The sequence below is a fragment of the Sus scrofa genome, chromosome 2 (genome assembly GCF_000003025.6).
Source record: "Sus scrofa isolate TJ Tabasco breed Duroc chromosome 2, Sscrofa11.1, whole genome shotgun sequence".
Lineage (NCBI taxonomy): Eukaryota > Metazoa > Chordata > Mammalia > Artiodactyla > Suidae > Sus > Sus scrofa.
In genome coordinates, this window is record NC_010444.4 from 5,341,441 (window position 1) to 5,365,396 (window position 23,956).

The following is a 23,956-nucleotide window of genomic DNA, read 5'->3' on the forward strand; positions in this document are numbered from 1 at the left end:
ACAACAACAACCACCAAAAAGACAAAAGACAAAAAAAAAAAAAAAAAAGATAACAACATCTGAGGGCCTTGGAGGATAGCTAAGATCTTACCCAAGAAGACAGAATGGGGTGGGAGGGAAAGCACTGTAGACACGCACATCCTCAAGAAAAAAATTCTGTCAAGAATCTGCTGTGGACCAGGTTCTGAACAAAGCATGGGGGTAAAGTGATGAGAAAAAGCACTGCAGCAGCCTTTAATGATGCATATACTCTAATAGGGAAATAGACGATGAAATAATAACCCAAGTAAGTATAAAGTGGCAATTCTGAGAAGTGCCATGCATAAGAGGTATTCCATACCATAAGAACTTGTAACTGCATGATCTGATCTGGTTAAGAAATGCTGCCCAGAGAAAAGGGTCTGAACTAAGGAATGAAGATATCTTAGCATTCTACACACCATGTTCAAGGCTTTGTACTTAAGAAGAATGTAGACAGTACTGTTGTTAAACGGACATTTTTGTCTCCTTGAAGGTTCAGAGGAGGGATCTTGGTAGGCTAGTACTCAACTCTGCAAGACAAAAGAAGCGTCAGTTAACTTCTTCACAATGCCTAGCACCGACTATGAATATCCATGCCCTTTATCCAGGGAACCCCTTTCCCAATATCAAGGAACAGGGGAACCAAACTAATTATGAAAGTAGCCTGGTGTGCACAGTGTAAGAGATAACATAACTGATGGTCTGGAAGAATGAGCGCAGTCTACTCCTCCTTTCTCTAGTGACCACAACAAGTGGGGCAACCAGATACGGTAAATTTTTATTTTTTGGTTCCCCTTCTCTTTGATAATTATAACATTACTGTCAGCACTTAAGAGAGCAGAGTAAATTTTATTACACTCTACTTCGTGTCGTTCCCCCCCCCGCCCCTGTTTTTTGTTGTTTGTTTTTTTTTTTCTTCCTAGAGCCCCACCAGAGGCAAACAGAGGTTCCCAGACTAGGGGTCCAATTGAAGCTGTAGCCGCCAGCCTATGCCACAGACACAGCAACTCGGGATCCAAGCCAAGTCTGTGACCTACACCACAGCTCACAGCAATGATGGATCCTTAACCCACTGAGCAAGGCCAGGGATCAAACCCTCGTCCTCATGGATACTAGTCGGTTTCACTGCTGAGCCACAAGGGGAACTCCTACTTCGTCTTCATGACAAAGTTAACCAACTCATAATGTTAGAGTCTCAGTGATGTAAATAGTACTGTGTTAAGTCATGCTTTGTCCTCAAGGAGAATATAATCTACACCTAATTAAACTTTCTATCTTGTATCCAGTTAATTAACATGAGAGGTAGGGAGAAAAAAAGTATGAGGATTCAGAAAAGAGGTTTCCTTCTACATACAGGATTAGGAAAACAATACTGCAAATGGGCTTTAGAGGATGACAAGTAGGGTGGGGTCAGGATATCACAAGTATGTGGGAAAGCATAAATACTAAGCTAAGGAATTTGTGCCTAAAATGGCAAAGTTAACCAAGCACTAATAAGCTATCTCCAAAATGTTTTATTTTTACTGTCCCACATGTGAAAAATTAAAGTTCATGACAGTTAAGTGATTTATTCAAGATTATACAGTTTATAAGCTAAAACTAAAGCCAAGTCTCATGAACCAAAGTCCAATGTCTGTCCTACACAACCACTGACTTTATAGAAATGTCACAGAAGATGGGAACAACATTATCAGAACCTTGGAAGCTCAATATGATAATAAAAAGATACTAAAAAAAAAATCTAAGAAGAAGATAACTGCAATAGTCCAGGCTAAAAGTAAGATCTAGAAGTAGGAACTACAAGGAGATGTATGTCAGACAGAAATCCAACAGGTCCTTAGCAACTGACTAGATGGGAAGGATAACCGAGGAAGGAGTAATCATTGATAATGCCATTAAATAACACACACAGAAAAAACAATGCAGTGGAATTTCCAACTTAAAACATAACAAGGAGTTCCCGCCATGGCACATGAACCCCCATATGCCATGGGTACGGCCTTAAAAAGGACAAAAAGACAAAACAACAAACAAACGAATATACTCAAAACTGAACTTAGGCTCTTCCCTTCAATTTCCAAACCTGCTCTTCCTTCAGTGTGCCCTATAACTCAATCAAAGGACTGCACCACAAACCACTCACATGAGAAAAACTTAGGAGTCATGCTTCTAAGTACCCCCTTAACCTCACCCTCCACACAACAAAGAACCAAAAATCCTTGGATTCTATTTCCTAAATATTTCTCAAAATGTCTCTAATTCTTTTTCTTTTTTTTTTGGCATTTCTTGGGCTGCTCCTGTGGCATATGGAGGTTCCCGGGCTAGGGGTCGAATCGGAGCTGTAGCCGCCGGCCTACACCAGAGCCACAGCAACGCAGGATCTGAGCCATGTCTGCAACCTAAACCACAGCTCACAGCAACGCCGGATCCTCAACCCACTGAGCAAGGCCAGGAATTGAACCCGAAACCTCATGGTTCCTAGTCGGATTCTCTGTTAACCACTGAGCCACGACGGGAACTCCAAAATGTCTCTAATTCTACTGTCAGGCACTCTCAACCACACTACCAATTTTGCCTTAACTGAACCACTGCAGTAGCTTCCTAACTGGTCTCACCAAATCCATTCTCACTCTCTCCCTGATCTTTTCTCTACATTGCAGCTGTAGATATTAATATGAGTCTAGGCATATTACTCCTCTGCTGAACTTCTGCATTCCCACTGCCTTCAGAATAAAGCCCTACTCAGTGACCCCTGACTACCCTGTCAAGATTTTAACTGTCGGAGTTCCCCCTCGTGGCACAGTGGTTAACGAATCCGACTAGGAACCATGAGGTTGTGGGTTCGGTCCCTGCCCTTGCTCAGTGGGTTAACGATCCCGCATTGCTGTGAGCTGTGGTGTAGGTTGCAGACGCGGCTCGGATCCCGCGTTGCTGTGGCTCTGGCGTAGGCCGGTGGCTACAGCTCGGATTCGACCTCTAGCCTGGGAACCTCCACATGCCGCGGGAGCGGCCCTGGAAAAGGCAAAAAGACCAAAAAAAAAAAAAAAAAAAGATTTTGATTGTCTCTATCACTTCTCTCCAGCCAATACTGTCCTCTTGGCTTTGTTTGATTGGGTTTTTGCATATGATAATCACTTCTTTTTGCCTGGTTACCTCTTATTCAGGCTCAGCTTGAAAGGCTTTCTCAGGAAAAGTGTTCTCTGATGCCTCCCTCCTCCCATTCCTCAAGTTTGGATTAGGTCACCCTGTTATACACTCTCATTGCATCCTATATTTATCTTTGCAGTCCTCTGCCTAACTATAATTAACATTACTAGTATAAGTATTTGTTTAAAGTCTGACTTCCCAAATAGACTGTAATCTTGATGACAGAGGGACCATACCTATCTTGCTCATCACTATATCCATATCCTAAGTGCCCTGCATGGTGCTGACATTTGGTTAAGTGTCTATAATATTTTCTCATTCCTACCATAGGGCTCTGCATTAGCTAGTCCCTCTACCTAGAACTCTGCTGACCCAGACCTGGTTCCCTGAGCTCCTAAACTTCACAAGATTGGCTCCTTATCACTCAGGTCTGTTACAAACCACCATCTTCTCAGGGAGCCTTTACCAATGACCCAGGCTCAAGGAGTGACCCCTACCCCACAAGTACTTCATCACTCCCTCATTTCTTCAAAATATTCAGCACTATCTGAACGCACAGTATTTGGAAGTTCAAAAAGAGCAAGGCCCAAGTTAAGTACCTGATACAGTATAAGCACTCAGCAAACATTTATGTGAATGAAATCTCCTCAATGAGAAAAGACTTGGGGAACACCCTAAATTCATCAGCAATACATTTACAAACTGTGCTCCAACAAAGCTGGAGAAGAGGCAGTACAGCTTAATGGGCCTGGGAGCCAGATTGCCTCCTATGACTCCTATGACTACTTAGCTGAATAATCTGAGACAAGTCACTTGACTGCACCACGCCTCAGTTTCCAAACTAGAAAATGGGAATCAGAACCCACCTCAAAGGGTTGCTGAGAATTAAGTTGAAGTGCCAGTACCAAGCACATAGTATACACTCAATTAATGCATGCTATTATTCATCAAACTGGACTTTTTTTTCTCCCTTTCTTTCAAATACACAGGGTGATTTTTCCTTTATCTTATCCATCCAAGAAAGGGCTTCTTCTTTTTTCTTTTTTCTTTTCTTTTTTGGCATAACGCCCAACTCCTAGGGCATATTTCACACAGATTAAGAAATGTGGAGTTCCTGTTGTGGCGCAGCAGAAATGGGGAAAAAAAAAAAAAAAAAAAAAACTGCGAGGGAGCTCACTGGTGGCCTAGTGGTTAGGATTCAGCACTTTCACTACTGTGGCCCAGGTTCAATCCCTGGTCTGGGAAATGAAATCCCATTATCAAGTTTACTGCACACCATAAGTGGAGTTCCCGTCGTGGTGCAGCAGAAACAAGTCCAACTAGAAACCATGAGGTTTCAGATTCGATCCCTGGCCTTGCTCAGTGGGTTAAGGATCCGGTATAGCCATGAGCTGTGCTGCAGGCTGCAGACGTGGTTTGGCTTGGATGTGGCATGGCTGTGGCTGTGGCGTAGGCCCGTAGCTGTAGCTCTGATTCACCCCTAACCTGGGAACCTTCAAATGCCATAGGTGCAGCCCTAAAAAGCAAAAAAAAAGGATCTGGCATTGCCATGAACTGTGATATAGATCACAGATGAGGCTCGGATGCCGTGTTGCTGTGGCATAGGCCAGCAGCTACAGCTCGGATTCGACCCCTAGCCTAGGAACTTCCATATGCCACAGGTGCCCTAAAAAAAAAAAAAAAAAAATTAAAAAAAACTTCTGGGAGTTCCCGTCGTGGCGCAGTGGTTAATGAATTCGACTAGGAATCATGAGGTTGCGGGCTTGATCCCTGCCCTTGCTCAGTGGGTCAAGGTTCCGGCATTGCCGTGAGCTGTGGTGTACGTCGCAGACGCGGCTCGGATCCTGCGTTGCTGTGGCTCTGGTGTAGGCTGGCAGCTACAGCTCCGATTAGACCCCTAGCCCGGGAACCTCCACATGCCGAAGGAGCGGCCCAAGAAATGGCAAAAAGACAAAAAAAAAAAAAAAAAAAAAACTTCTAATGGCTCTCTATTTTCCATGCTTGCCCTTCATAATTGTTTAAAATATTGTTCCGTACATTATCAACAGTACATCCCAAAACAAACTACTTTAGTCCTTCTAATCTAATAGCAATAGGCTACCCACTCCATAGCAAAGCTTATATCTTATCTCTCCTAGGTTTTTTTTTTTTTTTTGTCTTTTGTCTTTTTAGAGCAGCACCTGCCGCATACGGAGGTTCCCAGGCTAAGGGTCTAATTGGAGCTATTGCTGCCAGCCTACACCAGAGGTGAGCCACATCTGCGACCTACACCACAGCTCACGGCAATGCCGGATCCTTAACCCACTGAGCGAGGTCAGGGATCGAACCCGCAACCTCATGGTTCCCAGTTGGATTCGTTTCCACTGCACCACGATGGGAACTCCAGCTATCTCTATCTCCTGCAAGACCGCCCTCTTCCCTCCTTCTCTCAACCTACCTGAAGGAGGCCTTCACCATTTTATTTGCCAAAAATCACTCATTTGGTCACTATCTGATGCCTTTTATCTTTATGTTTTAAGGTTACACCAGGTAGTCACAGATACAGAAACCCCCAAGAACCTAAAATTTAAAAGAGAAAACAATGATATGAGTGACATGCATAAATAAAAGGCTTGAGATACACAAACTGCACAAGTATGGCTTTTTTTTTTTTCTTTTTTTTCTTTTGGCCTTGCCCGAGGCATATGGAAGTTCTAGGGCCAGGGACCAAACCCGCACCACAGCAATGACTCAAGCCACTGCAGTGACAACACTAGATCCTTAACCCACTGCACCACAAGGGATCTCCAAATACTGCTATTTTAATAGATAAGTTCAAAGTTCACAAAGAAGAAAGAATGTGCTTTTTTTTTTTTTTTTTTTGCTTTTTAGGGCTGTACTTGCAGCATACGGAAGTTCCCTGGTTAGGGGTTGAATCGGAGCTACAGTTGCCAGCCTACATCACAGCCACAGTAATGTGGGATCCAGACTACATTTGTGCCCTACACCACAGCTCACAGCAATGCCAGATCCTTAACCCAGTGAGTGAGACCAGGGATCAAATCCGCATCCTCATGGATCCTAGTCAGGCTCGACACTGCTGAGCCACAATGGGAACTTCCCAATTTTTTTTTTTTTTTTTTTTTTTTTTTTTTTTTGTCTTTTTAGGGCCGCATGCACGTGGCATATGGAGGTTCCCAGGCTGGTATAGGCTGTAGCCAAATCCAAGCCATGTCTGCGACCTACACCACAGCTCACAGCAACACCGGATCCCCAACCCACTGAGCGAGGCCAGGGATCGAACCCGCAACCTCATGCTTCCTAGTTGGATTTGTTTCTGCTGTGCCACACCAGGAATTCCCATTTTTCAGCATGATCAAATATTAGCTGTCAAGTATTTGTAGCTATCTCATTTAGGATGTATCTCACTTAAGAACATATTTGTTATGAAAAGAAATTGTAAAAGTAGCCCCCCAAAAAGATAAAGTACTCAGTTTACAATGTTCTACAACAAAAGTGTACGTATCATTTGTTTTCTGTATGAAATATCAGAGATGAGACAGTGTTAAAGAAGCACAGAGTTCAAGGTCTGGTTCCACCCCTTACAGACTTTGTGACCTTTCCATAATAAAAAAATTAAGGTTTGGAGTTCCCACTGTGGCGCAATGGGATTGGCAGCATCTTGGGAGCACTGGGATACAGGTTCAATCACTGGCCCGGCACAGTGGGTTAAGGATCTAGTGTTGCTGCAGCTGCAGCTCAGGCCTGATCCCCAGCCCGGGAACTCCATATGCCATGAGGCAGCCAAAAAAAAAAATCAAGGTTTAAAACTATAACATCTAGAAGCTCTCTTGTGGCTCAGCGGGTTAAAGATCCAGCATTGTCACTGATGTGGCTTGGGAAGCTGCTGTTGTGCTGATTTGATCCCTAGCCTGGGAACTTCACATGCTTCAGTGTGACCAAAAAATAAAAAATAAAACAAAATTATACCATTTACCTTACAGGGTTTTTTTTGTTGTTGTTTTGTTTTGTTTTTCTTTTTCTTTTTCCTGTTTTGGCCACCATGAGGCATATCAAGTTCCCAAGCTGGGGATCAGATCCAAGCCACAGTCATGACCTAAGCCACAGCTGCAGCAATGCCTGATCTTCAACCCACTGTGCCAGGCCAGGGATCAAAACTGCACCCCGAAAGTGCTCCCAAGATGCCGCCAAACCCACTGCGCCACAGCAGGAACTCCTTACAGGATTGAGGATTAAATAAGGTAATGTATTTGAAGGAACCTAGCCTAGCACTTGACGCAAAATAAATGCTTACTGATTTTAACCTCTGTTGATGTAAAAGCACAAAGCAAAAATATGTTATTATTCCAAAAATCAGATAAAGGAAGTAAATTAATGAAACCTGATGCCCACTGCCCAAGAAGAAAAGTAAACAGAGACATAAAATAAGAATGTTATGTCCCTCTGCGTCATATACAGTAAGTGCATCCATTCCCTGACTTAATGGTCAAAACCAAGACTTGAGAGTGACACAAACACCATCACTTGTAACTTCACAACTTTAAAGTTGTCTTAAAGTCAGCAAAAATCTTGACATAGAAGGTTTAGGACAGGATTTGCAGTAAGAGAACTTAAAATTCAGACTGAGCTTTTTATACTTAACTAGACATTTTCTTATTTGTTCTAACAGCCTAAATACTATTCATGTGGCATGTGTGCTAAGCCTAAATTTTTATTTGCTACAGCTTAGACCTTCTGGTTCTTATATATATCACAAGACCCAATATCCAGATATTTTGTTCATCCCTGTACAGCAAACTCTCCTCCATTTTAGTGGTCTATTTCTAGCAGTCAAGAAAACTCATACTGGAGTTCCCATCATGGCCCAGTGGTTAAAGAACCCGAATGGCATCCACTGGCCTCACTCAGTGGTTAAGGATCTGGCGTTGCTGTGAGCTGTGGTATAGGCCGGCGGCAGCTGTAGTTCCGACTAGACCCCTAGCCTGGGAACCTCCCTATGCTGTGGGTGTGGCCCTAAAAAGACAAAAAAAAAAAAAGGAAAAAAAAGAAAACTCTTTTATGAAAAGTATTTATGGAGTTCCCGTTGTGGCGCAGTGGTTAACGAATCCGACTAGGAACCATGAGGTTGCGGGTTCGGTCCCTGCCCTTGCTCAGTGGGTTAATGATCTGGCGTTGCCGTGAGCTGTGGTGTAGGCTGCAGACGCGGCTCGGATCCCGAGTTGCTGTGGCTCTGGCGTAGGCCAGTCGCTACAGCTCCGATTCGACCCCTAGCCTGGGAACCTCCATATGCCGTGGGAGCGGCCCAAAGAAATAGCAAAAAGACAAAAAAAAAAAAGTACTTATGAGGACTTTCAACAATACCAACAAATACTTATTGAGCATTTTCCATATTGCAGAGTACTTTCTTCTCTTTCTGAAGCTATTAATTGAACTTTCTGTGTCAAGCACTATTCGAAGTGTCCAGTAGACACCACAAACAAAAACAAAGTCCCAACTCTCAAAGAGCTTACACTCTAATGGAGAGATCGGAACAAAGTTAAGTATGGTAGTGAATTGTGCTCACAAAATAAAACAAGAGAAAGTGATAGGAAGTTCCTGTGTGGGTCATCGAATTAAGGATCTGGCACTGTCACTGCAGAGGCTCAGGCTGTTGCTGTGGTGTGGATTCACTCCCTGGCAGGGGAACTTCCACAAGCCACAGGTGAGGCCAAATAAAAAAAAAAAGTGGCAGGGCTTAAATACAGTCCTCATTCTGGGTCCCCAAAATACAGGTTACTGTGGAAGACTGATGTGTAAGTATAAAGAATCAGCTCCCTCATCACCTGCATTCTGAATCACCCAATAAGTTTTTCCTACGTCATCAAGAAGCAGGCTGCAACATCTGAACAATGTACTGCTCCAGCAACAGAGATTGATAGTTAAGTCTAATGAAATAATTAAAATAAGCAAATTCAACAATTTAGACCATCTGTAATTTTCTTTAGCTATGAACAATATGCTAAATTATGGAAAAAATGGCTTAAAATTAGGTTTTTATTTTGCCTAGGTCTATTCCTAGCCAGAAAGACCTTAGAGTGAGGACATTCAAAATGGAACTCTTTGGGCATTCTCTTGTGATGCAGTGGCTTGGGTCACTGCTGTAGCTCAGGTTTGATCCCTGGCCCAGAAACTTCAATATGCTGCAGGTACAGCCAAAAAAAAACTAAAACAAAATAATGTGGGACTGTTTGTAAAAGGAGTAATCTGGTAATTGCTGCTGAACCTGGGGAGACAATATCAAGGGTAACCCAAAGAAAGATGAGAATATCATCAGGGTTCAGTGCCCTCAGTTCTTGCGACAGATAAATGACTTAGCTATTTCAGAGAGAATCATATGCACGGCACATTAAAAGGATTGAACATCCTTTAGTATAACATCCTTTAGAAAATCTCTTAATCCTATGGAGTTCCCGTCATGGCTCAGTGGTTAACGAATCCACTAGGAACCAAGAGGTTTCAGGTTCGATCCCTGGCCTTGATCAGTGGGTTAAGGATCCGATATTGCCATGAGCTGTGGTGTAGGTCACAGACGAGGCTCGGATCTGGCATTGCTGTGGCTGTGGTGTAGGCCGTCGGCCACAGCTCCGATTAGACCCCTAGCCTGGGAATCTCCACGCGCTGCAGGAGTGACCCTGGAAAAGGCAAAATACAAAAAAACAAAACAAACAAAAAAAAAAAAACAGAAAAGAAAAAAAGAAAATCTCTTAATCCTCATCATTAGGACTGAAAAGCAAGCTGAATTCTCAAGTAAATCAACATTTCTAGGAAGTTCCTGTTGTGGCGCAGTGGAAATAAATCTGACTAGGAACCATGAGGTTGCGGGTTCAATCCCTGGACTCACTCAGTAGGTTAAGGATCCAGCATTGCTGTGAGCTGTGGTGTAAGTTGCAGAAGCATCTCAGATCTGGCGTTGCTGTGGCTCTGGCATAGGCCAGCGGCAACAGCTCCGATTGGAGCCCTAGCCTGGGAACCTCCATATGCCGCAGGTGCAGCCCTACAAAAGGACAAAAAAAAAAAAAAAAAAATTCTACCTTCAGATAACACTCTACCTTCAGGTGAAGTCAAGATAAAAAAAAATACACATTATATTTTTACCCTAAACTATACTGTCTTCACTTTCTTTTACACTGATTTAGGGGTTCGTTTGTTTCTACAATTGCCTTTGGCAGGGGCTAGCAAAGTTTTTCCATACAAGCTGTAACTCATCTTAAGCATTTACTTTAGATGCACTTTATTTTGCCCTTGATTTTCTATGCAATAACAAGAGTTACTCAGAACTGGTATGATTTCAAAAACCTAAAAGATCATCAACCGACAACGACTTAACATTTTAGATTAAGAAACTGTAATAAATGCTGAACATTTCCTATAAGTGAACACTTAAACATACATGGCCATGACAAACCTCCACAACTACTTCAACACTTTGGTTCCTGAAACCACATAAAGGAAAAAAGGTTCCATAATTAGTACCTGTCAATGTTTCTCAATAAGGTTCTATATCTGAATTTACTAGAAATGTAGAATAAATCATTTGTACCTCAGGACAACCAAATATCCATCCATCACCAAAATTGAAGCTTCTATCCCTCTCACTTTACTACCTCCTCAGGTATATCCACTTGCTATGCAAATCTATCTGGCTTTATTCTAGGAATCTATACACAAAACTACTAATCATTAAAAACAAAATGAAATGATGTCTTGTTTAAGAAATGTCAAAACATCATTTACCCTCCCCTGTAGTTCCTACACTGCAAAATAAGTGCATGTTCTAATTCCAAAGAGTAGAGCTTATGCCCCAAATCTACAAATACACACCATCTTCAAAGGTGTAAGTCTCTTCCACATGTACTAGACAAATATTAGTTGGCAAAAGACAAGCCAACTTTTTGTTTTTTATAGGGCCGCACCCTCGGCATATGGAAGTTCCCAGGCTAGGGGTCCAAATGGAGCTGCAGCTGCTGGCCTACACCACAGACACAGCCATGCCAGATCTGAGCCACATCTGCAACCTATACCACAGCTCATGGCAACACCAGATCCTTAACCTACTGAGTGGATCCTTAATTCACTGAGCGAGGTCAGGGATCAAACCTGCATCCTCATGGATACTAGTTAGGTTCATCACCACTGAGTCATGACAGAAACTCCCAAGACAAGCCAATTTTTTGAAACTAGCTATTTGTTTTTTAAAAAATAATTTGTCAGGAGTTCCCATTGTAGCGAAGCAGAAACGAATCTGACTAGGAACCATAAGGCTGCAGGTTAGATTCCTGGCCTCGATCAGTGGGTTAAGGATCTGGCGATCTGGCATTGCCATGAGCTATGGTATAGGTCTCAGACACAGCTTGGATCTGGCGTTGCAGTGGCTGTGGTGTAGGCTGGCAGCTGTAGCTCTGATTAGACCCCTAGCCTGGGAACCTCCATATACTGTGGGTGCAGCCCTTAAAAAAACAAAACAAAACAAAAAAACCCAAAACCAAAAACAAAAAAATAATAATTTGTCATAAAGATGGTATAAACACATCAAAACTTCTTTTATTCTTTCTGTGCACTTGAAATAGCTATGTCAGTTAAAAGCATTAAAAACATCTAGTCAATCATGAATAATACATGTAGGGGTACAACTCTTTTTTTTAATAAACAGATAAATGGTCCAAAATACAAAAAAGTCACTCATATTCCAAAATGGGTTTGCACTCAGACTGTTAATCCTAGTAGTCTATCTTCTCTCCCAAGAGACTATTTTGAAGGTATATTACAGAGACATGAACATTTTGGTTTTCTCCTCTAGAATGATATGTAAGTAATAGCCAAGAATAGTCAATAACACTATAACGAATGTACTAGGTGATTCAATTCGATTTGACAAACATGTAGCATGAGAGCACTAAACCAAATCAGTAAGCCTGTAGTTTTGTTTCTCTTTCAAACTTTATGTTCTATGGCCAGTAATTGCAAAACAAAAATAAGTTATACACTTTGACCTACTTTAAAGAGACACAGTGTTATAATTTACTATAAAAAACTGTCTTTATGCCCTCATGTTAGTTTTAAAATTCCTCAAATATCTAACTTAATCAATAGAGAATTCTGTAATGTGAGCTCTTGCCACAGAGACATTAAAAGCTTGGAAGGCAGACTGCCATTCAAATAAACTGCCAATATGCTCTCATATCAAAAGTTATGTTACGGAAGGGATTTACACTTCAGATATAATTTTGTCATATAATGTTAGAAAGGAAAACAGACATTAGTTACCCTAAACCCTAACATCACTGCCCAAAATTCTAAGTGAGAAAGATTCTCCCAAAATATCTGATGTATCCTCTTACAGTACTACAAAAGTACATAAACCAAAAGAAAAAATATCCTAGATAAGGAAAAGGTTAAAGTGTGCAACAAGCAGCAATCATTTTACAATTAAAAAAAAAAATCTTACCGGGACAAAAGTCACAGATTCCTTGGATCTCCTTACCACCACCTGCCCACCTTGTTAAAAAAAACCGTGAAAACTTGCTTTGAAAGACTGGATCCCAAGATGTCTCAGACATATGCGAAAGAGCTCAACAATCCTACCAGCTTGACATGATAAAAACGAATTCCATGAAGCAGTGAGTAACTGGGAAAAGAGTTTTGCAGGATCTTCTTTTCTTTTCCCAAAGAAAAATTAAATCCAAGAAACGTCAAAGCAAAAATAAATCCTAAATGTACAAAAGTCCACTAACGATACACTTTATTTCTAAAAGTTGGAGATAAAGAATTATAATCTCAACACACAGACAAGAAGCAAATCTCTGACACCAAGGGTTGCCAGAACATATTGCCTACTGGATATACACTCCATACCTTTTTAACAGTTACATTAAGGAGGGGAAAAAAGAATAGTCCGGAGATGATCAGAAAATGGTTAGCAAATCACTCTTTTTTCCTCTAAATTCAGTCTAAAATGCAGAGCCAAATAAAACCACCATAAATTCCTTTAGTAATCCAGGTCTTTCAGTTCACCCAATTTTACATAATATATAAAATTCTGTGGCTTTCTTCATTCCCCACTCTACAAACATAAATTCATATTTCTGAAATGAACATATGGTGAGAATATTAATAAAGCTCTCTTTAACTAGGAAAAACGGAAATCAAATTCTTAAACTCCAATAGGGAAACCTTGAGAGGAAAGCAGGGCCCAAAGCACAAAGTATTCCTATGCACAAAGTAAATGATTACTAAGTAAAAATTTCTTTCAATGAAATATATCTTATCTCATATATCCCTCCCAAAATACAAAATACACAACTCTGTCAGCATCCAGAATTCTACCTTTTCTCAATCACTTTCAACCCTGTAAGAGTTGATCTGCGTTTAAAAAAAAAAAAAAAAAAAAAAAAATCCATAGTTCTACTCCCCAGCTCAAAGCAATGACTCTTGGCACACCATAATCTAAAAGTTATAAAGAACTAACGTTTCTCAAGCAGTTTTGCCCCTAAAATTTACATTCTAATCTAAATTAATCAACTAGATTAATTACAATGTCAGTATTGCAAAATTAGAAATCCTTATCATGTTGTAATCCACAAAATTCTTTGATCTACAATGGTTTCTACAGAAGTTAAAGGCTACATACAAATCCATTTCCAAACAGGATGAATATTAAGGCTCTAACTACTTGGCCTAAAAACCAAAAGAGATATTAATACACCTTCCCTCCTCCCTCTGGTGCAGAGAAAAGCCACCTGAGAAGTTTTAATCACAGTGTGTTCACAACTGGAAACAAAATAGTTACTGTGCCTCAAAATTGGAAAAAAAAAAAAAATGACAAGAAAATACTAACCAATCTCTGGCTGTAACGAATCCTTTCTTCTTCGGGTTCCATCTCTCACTCTTCTGTTGAAATTACAGAAAGAAACCACTCCAGGGCTGCCTTCCTCTTCCTCCTTAGGAACCAGATTGCAACACTAAAGAATAATGATATGAGCAGAGATGAGAACTCATCCTCAAACTCAAGCTTTCTTTTCACAGAATGAGATACTTAAGATTAGGTGTAAATTAAAGGCTTCCTGAGAAATCTAGTTCCTTTTCATTAGTTTGGGACCTCTCAGCTCTGGAGCAAGTGGTTCCAGGCAGGTCATGATCAACATTAATCACATTACAATTGTCTGAGGCCTATAGGCAAAAAATGTTGGTTTCAGTTCCTCACAGACGGGCTACACCACTTATTTCTCCCCACAGGATTACAATAAGCAAGACTCCCCTTCATGGAAGCATTAGCCAAGGGGGGGGGGCAAGATTTTTCTCTCTTAGAGAGCTGATCAGGTGAAGCAGCCACTGAACTAACCCAGATCCACACCAAATGAGTTCTCTCTCATTGGCTATTAGAAGCTAAAGGAAAAGAAAAGATAAACTATACAAAAAAGAGAACAAGAATTAGACTCCAAATCAATTTCCCATACACTTCTGGTAAATCCGTACACAATCGTCGCCTTCCTTCCCAGACTCCTCGTATCTTTTCATTCCCAAACCAACCCTCCACCCCAACACGAGATGTGTACAACTCTGAAACAAACGCAAGAGAGTTGCCAATCAGAAACAAAAATTTATCAGAGCTTTCTGTTTAGAGTAATAAAATAAACAACTTTTACCTATAGAAATTAGCAAAATACATCTTTTTCAAAAATTAAAGACAGACCGGTTTGCGCGACAGTCGATCCCTAATACCAAGAAAGGTTTTCTTTTTTCAAATTATTCTCAGGGATAATGGCTTCCATAGGGAAAGCAGGGTTTTTTCCCCCCTTTTAGTAACTATATTATGGCCACGTTAATAGCATCCTTCCAAAACTGCAACAAGACCAGAGGACCCGATGACACAGTTCAAGTGCAGTTCGTGGCAGAGCCCTCCTGGAGGAAGCCCTCGCCCCAAGTCGGGAGGGAAACCGTGTTTGCACCCCCCGGGCGAGGACTGCCCAGGCTTCAGAGCGGACTGGGCCGGAGAGAAAAAATGGCAAATCTCGCCGGGTTCCCCCAGGGAAAGGCGTTTCAATGGTTCATTCACCCGTTGGAAAAAGAAATAGAAACTTTACATTAAGTCTTTAGATAACACAGCGAACCAAACTTCCAAAGGGGGGGGGGGAATCTCACCGGGGATTTTGCTCGTGAGTTCTTGTCCAAGTGAGAAGTAAAAGATTCCAAAAAACTGAGAGGAGAAATTAAATCCCAAACGTCGTCTTCGGTTTTTTCCGTGGATCAACCCAGTATCCAGAGGGTCAGAGCGACCCGGAAAAGAGAGGAAACAGTTGCTGAATCAAACCTCCTCTTCTGGCTTTGGAGACCGGGAGTCGGAGGCGTCAGGAGAGGGGAGCGCGACCCCTCGGCGCCGAGCCCGGGGCGCCCCCGCCTCCCCCGGGCCAGCGGTCGGCAGCCCGAGCCCGAGCCCCGGCCAGCCCCGGCCGCGGGGAGCGCCCTCTTCACCGTGCCCTCGGCGAGCAGCGGCTCGGCCGCCTCCAGAGCCCGGGAGCGGCGGCCGATCAGCTGAGACCGGCCGACCCGAGGCTGCCCGCGCCACCCCGGCCCCCCGGAACGCGGGCCCCGGCCCCGGGGGGCGGAGAGGGCGGGAGCGGCGCGGCGCGCCGGGCTGGGGGCCCGGGCTCCCCTCGCGTCTCCCCCTCAGCCCGGGCTCCGCGCTGCGGGACGAGCCCCCGGCTACTCCCCAGTCGCAGAGGAGGGATTCCGGGGGATGGGCCCCCTGGCGTTGCCCCTCCTCCCGAAGCGCCCCCTGCCCAGGATAGACAGAGCGGCGACAGGCCCAGCCGCTGGGAAGGTGCTCTGCGAGCCGCAGCCGCCGCAGCCGCCGCCGCCGCCGCCGCTGCCGGGGAGGGGTGTTGTTTCCCTCACACAGGAGGAGCCGCTGAAGCAGCCGCCGCCATTTTGAACCCGTCAGACTCTCACATACACACAGCTCCTCCGCGGCGTACTGCGCAGGCGCCGCCTCCCCACCCCTCCTCCGGCTCGCCTCTCCACCCCCACCCCCTTCAAGTCTCCCTTGGCTTCTTACCGCTCTCCCGGGTGCACGTGAACGCGCACGCGTCACTCCCCTCTAACGCGGACACTTTGCCGGCGCGCGCACGCGCGGATGCGTCGGCCTCGAATCGCCCGCGCCCGGCGACGCCGACGCGGCTCCCCGCCCCCCCTCGCGTCAGCCTGCCCGCCCTCCCGCCGGCCCACCGCCCCCGCTCCCCGTCGGCCTTCTTCCAGGGCTCGGGCCGGGCCCGCTGCTCGCGCCTGCGCGCAGGCCGCGGATCCGCCTCCGCGCGCGCCCTGCCCCCCAAACGCCCTCGCTCGAACACACACTTAGCCTCTGTGACCCCGCCCCTAGCCGGCCAGCTGCGCCGGCAGCCCTCCCCCACCTCTCTGGGGAGGGTGGTGACCCCCGACCCCCCACCAAGCACAACACCCCCCCAGCAGTGGGGAGACGCGGCGCGTCCCCCTTCAACCGCCTTCTGCCCCAGTCAGCCCGTCACAGTCACACAACCTGAAGGCCGGGTGGCCTGGGCGAGGGCAGCCGTTGCCCGCCTCAAAGCGGGGGCTCCCGGGTCAGGCCGCTGGGCTCGGCCGGCCAGGCTGCCGAGGACGAGGGGGCGCAGGGAAGAGGCGCCTTCCCGCCGGCTGCCCTCCCCTCGCGCGCCGGCCGCTGGGCCGAGGCCGGCCTGGTCGCCATCCCCCGGGCAGGCCCTGGCGCCCCCGCCGCGGGGCCCGTCCGCGCTCGGCTGGGGGGGCTCCTGGGTGCAGCAGCCCGGCCCCGCCTCACCCACTCCTCGCCGCTCCGAAGGGGCAGGAAACGGGAGTAGCATGTCTGTCCTGGGCTCGGCTCCCCCGGGGGAGCTCCGGGCGCTTGACAAGGGCGTCCACAGGTACCAGGCGCGGGAGTGGTCTCCGCGACGGCCCGGGGGCGGCGGCGGCCGGCGCGCCCACCGCGGGCCCGAGGCGGCCGGGGAGGTGGCCCTGGAAGCCCCCGCTCCTCGGCCACGCAGAGCTTTCCGCAGCGCCCGTGCCCCCGGCGGCCCGGGTGGGACGTGACCCCGCCCCCGGCGAGTCGGGGCGCCCCCCACGGAGGGGTGCGCGAGCCGTCCCCAGCCCCTGGGCCGACCCCGCCGCCCCGAGGCGCGGCGGGCGCGGGAGGCCGGGCCGGGAAGATGTCTTCTCTGGGTGCGCGCAGCTTCGCGCGAGGGTCAGCGACGGGGCAGCGGCCGCCCGAGCCGCGCCAGCCCTGCCCACGAACGGGCTCCCGCGGCTCGAAGGCTGCCCGACGGGCCGGCGGGCTGGGGACGTCGACGGAGCCCGGCCAGAGGCATCTGAGCAACGCGCCATGCGAGCAGCCCAGCCGCGATCAGGGCATCCCCCAGCCAATCTCGTGCTTTGAGGCCCGTTTAAATTATAAATCCCACAAAGGACCGTGGCTTGGGCGGTCCGCACCCGGGCCCGCACTGTCGGCTTCAGTAGGCTCTTGCTGAGAGGTTGTCACACAGGTCTTTTTTTCTCCCTGCCCTGGTTTCCCACCCCTTAAACTCTTGATTCCTTGGATCCCGAGGATGGAGGAGAAAGGAAAGGCATGAAGTGAATCACAACAACTTCCATAAACAACCTCCAACTCTTTAGGGAAGACGTTAGAGAAAGACCGTTAAAATAATGCTGTCTTCTCTTCCTACCAAGGTTTGAACTCTAGAGTAAAGGCCGTGTGTAAACCCAAGGTATTATTACTATTTATTACCACGTGAGCTTTTTCTCCATGCCCACGTAGGGAGCTTGATAGATATTCTCTACTTAGTCTCACCTCCTTCGGAGACGAGCTAAAGTGCCCGGTAGCATTTATACTCCCTTCAAAGACAGACCAAGTACAGAAAGGTTAAACAGCTTGCATAACTACTCTAACAGGAGTTTAGCGCTCTGGGATACCAGACTGCAACGTCTCCCAAACAACAACAAAAGGTTTATTACTATGGTATCACCCTCTAGCATTCCTGCCACTGGGAAATATTCTTTATTCTAATACCGGTTTTGTTCGGATTTCTTTGATTTTTCAGAGCAAATGCAGATCTTCACCCCAAATTATCAGGCCTAAAGCCTAAGTCTCTCAGACTGTAGTGAAATATATTTGCAAGGCAGCAGTCTTTAACACTGGCACTGCCAGATGTGGTCCCATAGGCATCTGGCTCTCTGCAGGTATATATATATATATATATATTTTTTTTTTTTTTTTTGCCTTTTCTAGGGCTGCTCCTGCAGCACATGGAGGTTCCCAGGCTAGGGGTCTAATCAGAACTGTAGCTGCTGGCCTATGCCACAGCCACAGCAATGTGGGATCCGAGCCGCGTCTGCGACCTTCACCACAGCTGACGGCAATGCTAGATCCTTAACCCACTGAGCGAGGCCAGGGATCGAACCCACAACCTCATGGTTCCTGGTCAGATTTGTTAACTACTGAGCCATGATGGGAACTCCTCTCTGCAGGTATAGAAGAAGCAACAGCTTGTTTGTTTTTAAGAGAAAGAGACTTTTGCCGTTGTCAGACTAAGCGTTCGGCCTCGTTGCTATTTGCAAGAGAAACGGCTTTATTTCTTTCCCACTCATCCTCCTAAACCCATGACATCCTTGGGGGCACGGAGAGAGGAGGAGGCCTCCAGCAGAAGCTCACGGTGGACTTGCCCTTCTTAAAATTCAGGACCCCTTAAAGTAATTAACCCTCAGCGAACTGAGTTGCTCACCTTCAGATAACAGATGCCTCCTACAGGTTTAACTCAGGTGGGCGCTTTGGGAGGAAACCTAAGGAGCCTCCAAAACCAATATTGCAGTACTTAAACTTGGAACAGGACGGCAAGTGAAGGTTTGTCAGGTTGCTGCAGCTCTTTTCCAGTTGAAAACCATTCGTTAAGTAGTCTGCGTTGGGGGAAAGGACATTTAAACAGATAGACACAATGGTTTCTCCACAGGCAGGCTTTGTTCATATTCCAAAGCAGACATGCAGGGTGAGATAAGAGCTAGGCAGATGGCTAGTGATTTCCCCCACAATCACAGTGGCTCTGCCTGGCAAGGGCACATCCTGAGCTGCTTTGCCCTAAAAGTGCCATTTTCAAGGAGAACAGAGCTTGGGGATGCCCCATGAAGGCCACAAGAACTATGAACAACTCCATGACTCCAACTGCAGCTGCATGGAGAGGGAGCGAGTAGTAGATGGAAAGAAAGAAAAATTCCTTCCAGAAACATTTCAAAGAGGATCCCTGACTGGAATAAGCTGGTGCCTTAATATGATATTAACAAATCTCTGCTTTCTTTTTTTCTTTGTTTGTCGCCTCTCATCAAGTGGCGTTCTCTGGCCAGGGATCAGATCCAAAGCACAGTTGCGACTTACCCATAGCTGTGGCAACCCGGATCCTTTAACCCACTGTGCCAGGCCAGGGTTTGAACCTGCGTTCAAATGCTGCTGATCCCATTGCACCCCAGCGGGAACTGCAGAATCTCTCCTTTTCTGAGCAAAGCTAAGACACAACCAATGGTGAGAGTCAAAATCCAGATCACCCACTTCTGTGGGGAGTCTTTAGCAAGTGAAAAGAGAACCCTGTAGTCTGGTCAAGTAAGTTAAACAATTTCCATTTCTCTGCACTCCCTAAATGTTGAGGAAGTAGGGGTGTCCCAGACAATGTAGGTCTAAATCAAAATAGAAAAGTTGGTCTCACAGGTCCCCTGGGAGGTAAGATAGCCAGTAATTTAAAAGTTTTGGCATCAGAGGAGTTCCCATCATGGCTCAGTAGTTAACAAATCCAACTAGGAACCATGAGGTTGCGGGTTCGATCCCTGGCCTCACTCAGTGGGTTAAGGATCCAGCATTGCCATGAGCTGTGATGTAAGTTGCAGACGCGGTTCGGATCCCACATTGCTGTGGCTCTGGTGTAGACCGGTGGCTATAGCTCCCATTAGACCCCTAGCCTGGGAGCCTCCATATGCCATGGGTGTAGCTCTAGAAAAAGACAAAAAAAAAAAAAAAAAAAAAAAAAAAAGCTTTGGCATCAGAGACGGAACGTCTCCTCTGCTGGCTACCAGCTATTCGGTCCTAGTGAATTCCTCAAAGCCTAGGTTTTTCATATGTGAAGTGGGAAAAATACCTAACTCTCAGGATGAAATAAATGAATAATGTCTTAGAGCTCAGTGTCTGGCCCGTAATAGCCATGGATTACGAGCATTTACTGTATTTCCAACCACCAGCTTTAAGGAACATGTTTAAGAGGTTTTGATAGTTAAGTAAATTTACAGAGAGTGTAAGGAGTGACTTTTTCATAGCTTCTCCTCTTTGCTTTCCTGGATCCTAGTCTCTCCGCACCAGCCCGATGTCTCTGATCTCCATTTTTCTCTCTTCCCTGATTCTGTTTGTCCATCCCCTGATCATCCTGAGGTCTCTTTCTCTTAATGCTTCTCTCGACCTCCCTGTGGCTCCGCCCCGTCTGTGTTCATTCCTTTCCCCAGCCATGCCCATGTCGTGTACCCTGTCAACAGCAGAGCAGAACTTGCTTGTCCGCTTCCCTCTCCCGTGCTTGGTGCATCCTAATCACGTGCCCTCTAGTTTTATGACTTGCTCATTTCCTCAACATCTTCCTCTGTCCTCCTCCACTAGACTAGAAGTTCATTGAAGACAGGGGCCAGGCCACATTTGTATCCCTCAAAAGACCTTCCAAAATCAGTACCACATACTTACTGTGTTAACTCTAGAAGGAATCAAGATTAGATGTTGGGTGGTTATGAGTTTAAGGGATAGAAAGTTTTCTTTTGAGTCTGAAAGTAAAATCTGAATTGATCAGGAAAAGAACGGAGGCCAGAAATGCCCCGCAGATTCTGGTGTCATTGAACGGAGATGGCGCATGAGAGCCTTATGTTTCCTGGAACACAGTTGGCCCTTTCCGTGGGACTATAGGACAAAAGCCATCCCGCCCAGTCTCTCCTTGCTGCCGTTTTCTCCAGGCATTTGGCCTGCCTTTGCACAGACCCACCTCTCCTGAGGTTGGAGTTGACTACAGCTGTGAGGCAGCTGCACCAGCATCTGGGATCCACCTGTTCTGTCAGAGCCTTCGCTGTGCCTTGGGGCCAGGCCACCCTCACTTCCACTTACAAAAGGGCAAGGCTTCCTGTCCTTCCCGAGAGTGGGACTGAAACATGCTGAGCCCTGGGCCTCACCGCACCTGTGTTTGGTAAGGGGAAGTTTCTGTCACCCTAGGGTTTCAGGACTGTTTGCAACCTTGTGCTGGTGTGCTGGCTCAGCTGGCGATGGTTCATAGTCATGGGATGTCCAAGCCATGTCCCCAAAGGGCTAGTTGCCTAAACACTAAGGCCTGTCCCTTGATCCTCCCAGAGGGTCTGATCTTGGCCCATCTTTTTTGAGGGCACTCACTGCCTTTTGTCAGCTTTGGCTTGGCTAAGTCTGGTACTCTTTCAGATGTGGCATGTGGAAGTTCCCAGGCCAGGGATGGAACCCATGCCACAGCAGCAATCCAAGCTGCTACAGTGACAACATTGGATCTTTAACCTGCTGTGCCACAATGGAATGCCCAAGACAACATATGTAGAAAAGATTGCTGGTTCTCCTATTTCTTTTATTTATTTCTTTCCCTGCAAGAATGATTTGTCTTGCTACCGAGTACCGTGTGCTTAAGACTAAATTAAATGCTTGGATGGAAAAACATTTGAAAAATTAGAAAACTTGGCTTTTACCCCTTGAGGTCTTTGCATCAAGGAGGAGATGCCATGAAGATGTTACATACGAAGAGAACAATCGTCATTATAAACAATAAGAACTGCATGTAGAATTCCACTTGGGGAGTTCCCTGGTGGCTCAGAGGGTTAAGGATCTGGCATTGTCATGGCTGTGGCACTGGTTTCATCCCTAGCCTTGGAACTTTGGATTGCCTCAAGTGCAGCCAAAAAAAAAGAAAAAAGAAAAAAAAAGAAAGAAAATTCCACTTAGCTATGGGCCCCAGGGGGTAGGAAGTTTTGTTCATTTTGTCCATGTCCACTGATGCATGCCCAGTGCCTAGAACAGTGCCAGGCAGAGTTGGCACTCACTTGTTGGTGTTCCCTGAATCAATGAAAAAAGCAGCACAGTTCCCGTCATGATGCAGCGGAAACGCATCTGACTAGGAACCATGAGGTTGCAGGTTTGATCCCTGGCCTCACTCAGTGGGTTAAGGATCCAGCATTGCCATGAGCTGTGGTGTAGGTCGCAGATGTGGCTTGGATCTGGCACTGCTGTGGCTGTGGTGTAGGCCAGCGGCTGTAGCTCTGGTTAGACCCGGAGCATGGGAACCTCCATGTGCACAGGTGCAACCCTAAAAAGCAAAAAAGAAAAGAAATGAAGAAAGTGGTGATGCTTTGGAAGGACAGAGGAGTTTGAGGGCTGGAGGACTTTGAACACTTGCAGAGAAGTTTGATTTTGACAGATTAAGAGAGACGTGTATGTTCAGGAGCAGAGGGGTGATGTAATAGCAATTATTCCAGGTAAACTCTCCTGCAGCTGTTGCTTCAGCTGGAATAGAGCTGATAGAAACTAAAGCTCCTACTGCTGCAAACCGAGCCAAGCCAAAGCCAAGCGGTAGGTTTGCAAATCTTCGGCCAAGTTCTTCACTCTCTTTATTCCAGCTTCTCTTGTGATCTAGTCTTTCTGCTCTGCTTATCTCCGTCATCTCTAGTTTCTGGGTGTCGTCCGTCAGAGTCCAGATCAAAGGACAGCTTTTGATGTGATATTATAGACCTAATATCTCCAGCCAATTTTTTTTCAAAATGCCACTTTAATTATACTACTTCATTATATTTGAAGTGTGCAATTTTAAAATGACAATCTCCTTTTTTCCCAAAATTCTTGCTAAATATTTAAACTCTGAAATGTGTTCAATCTTTCTTTTGGGTTAAATCTATGTTTGCACTCTCTGGGGGATTGCAAGAAAATATTAACTGCATTTAAGGTGAGTTTCTGCCGTTATATTTTCTGCAGTTATACTTGGTTTGCCACAGCTTGGAGTTCATGTTTTAATTTGGTCATAATTACTAGATTTACTTCTTTTTTTTTTTTTTTTTTTTTTGTCTTTTTGCTATTTCTTGGGCCACTCCTGTGGCATATGGAGGTTCCCAGGCTAGGGGTCCAATCGGAGCTGTAGCCACCGGCCTACGCCAGAGCCACAGCAACGCGGGATCCGAGCCGCGTCTGCAACCTACACCACAGCTCACGGCAACGCCGGATCGGTAACCCACTGAGCAAGGGCAGGGACCGAACCCGCAACCTCATGGTTCCTAGTCGGATTCGTTAACCACTGCGCCACGACGGGAACTCCTAGATTTACTTCTACTGTTGATTTAATTGTCTTCTTATTGGTGAGTTGCAAATCCTTAGTTCTTTTTTTGGCCACACCCACACTGCGCAGAAATTCCTGGGCGAGGGGTGGAATCCCCACCACAGCAGTGTTCCAAGCCACAGCAATGACAACGCCAGATTCTTAACTGCTAGGCAGTCAGGCAACTCCCTTTAGTTAACTTTCTGTTCATGTATGATTGCATTGGTATAAAAAATGTGAGTGAGGGAGTTCGCATTGTGGCTCAGTGGTTAACGAATCCACTAGGAACCATGAGGTTTCGGGTTCGATCCCTGCCCTTGCTCAGTGGGTTAAGGATCCGGTATTGTCAGGAGCTGTGGTGTAGGTCGCAGACTTGGCTTGGATCC

At 45.9% G+C, this 23,956-nt stretch overlaps 1 protein-coding gene across 4 annotated transcripts in view; it reads right to left on the bottom strand.

Annotated features, from left to right (window-relative positions):
• KDM2A (lysine demethylase 2A) overlaps window positions 1-16,359 on the bottom strand; it is a 119,110-nt gene extending 102,751 nt beyond the window's left edge. The window contains exons 1-2 of one of the 4 annotated variants that reach the window (XM_021077212.1): window positions 16,259-16,359; window positions 14,042-14,165 (exon numbers count right to left, since the gene is read on the bottom strand). In XM_021077212.1, coding sequence (XP_020932871.1) covers window positions 14,042-14,083 — 42 coding nt within the window. In that variant the 5' untranslated portion in view covers window positions 14,084-14,165; window positions 16,259-16,359. 4 annotated transcript variants of the gene reach the window in all.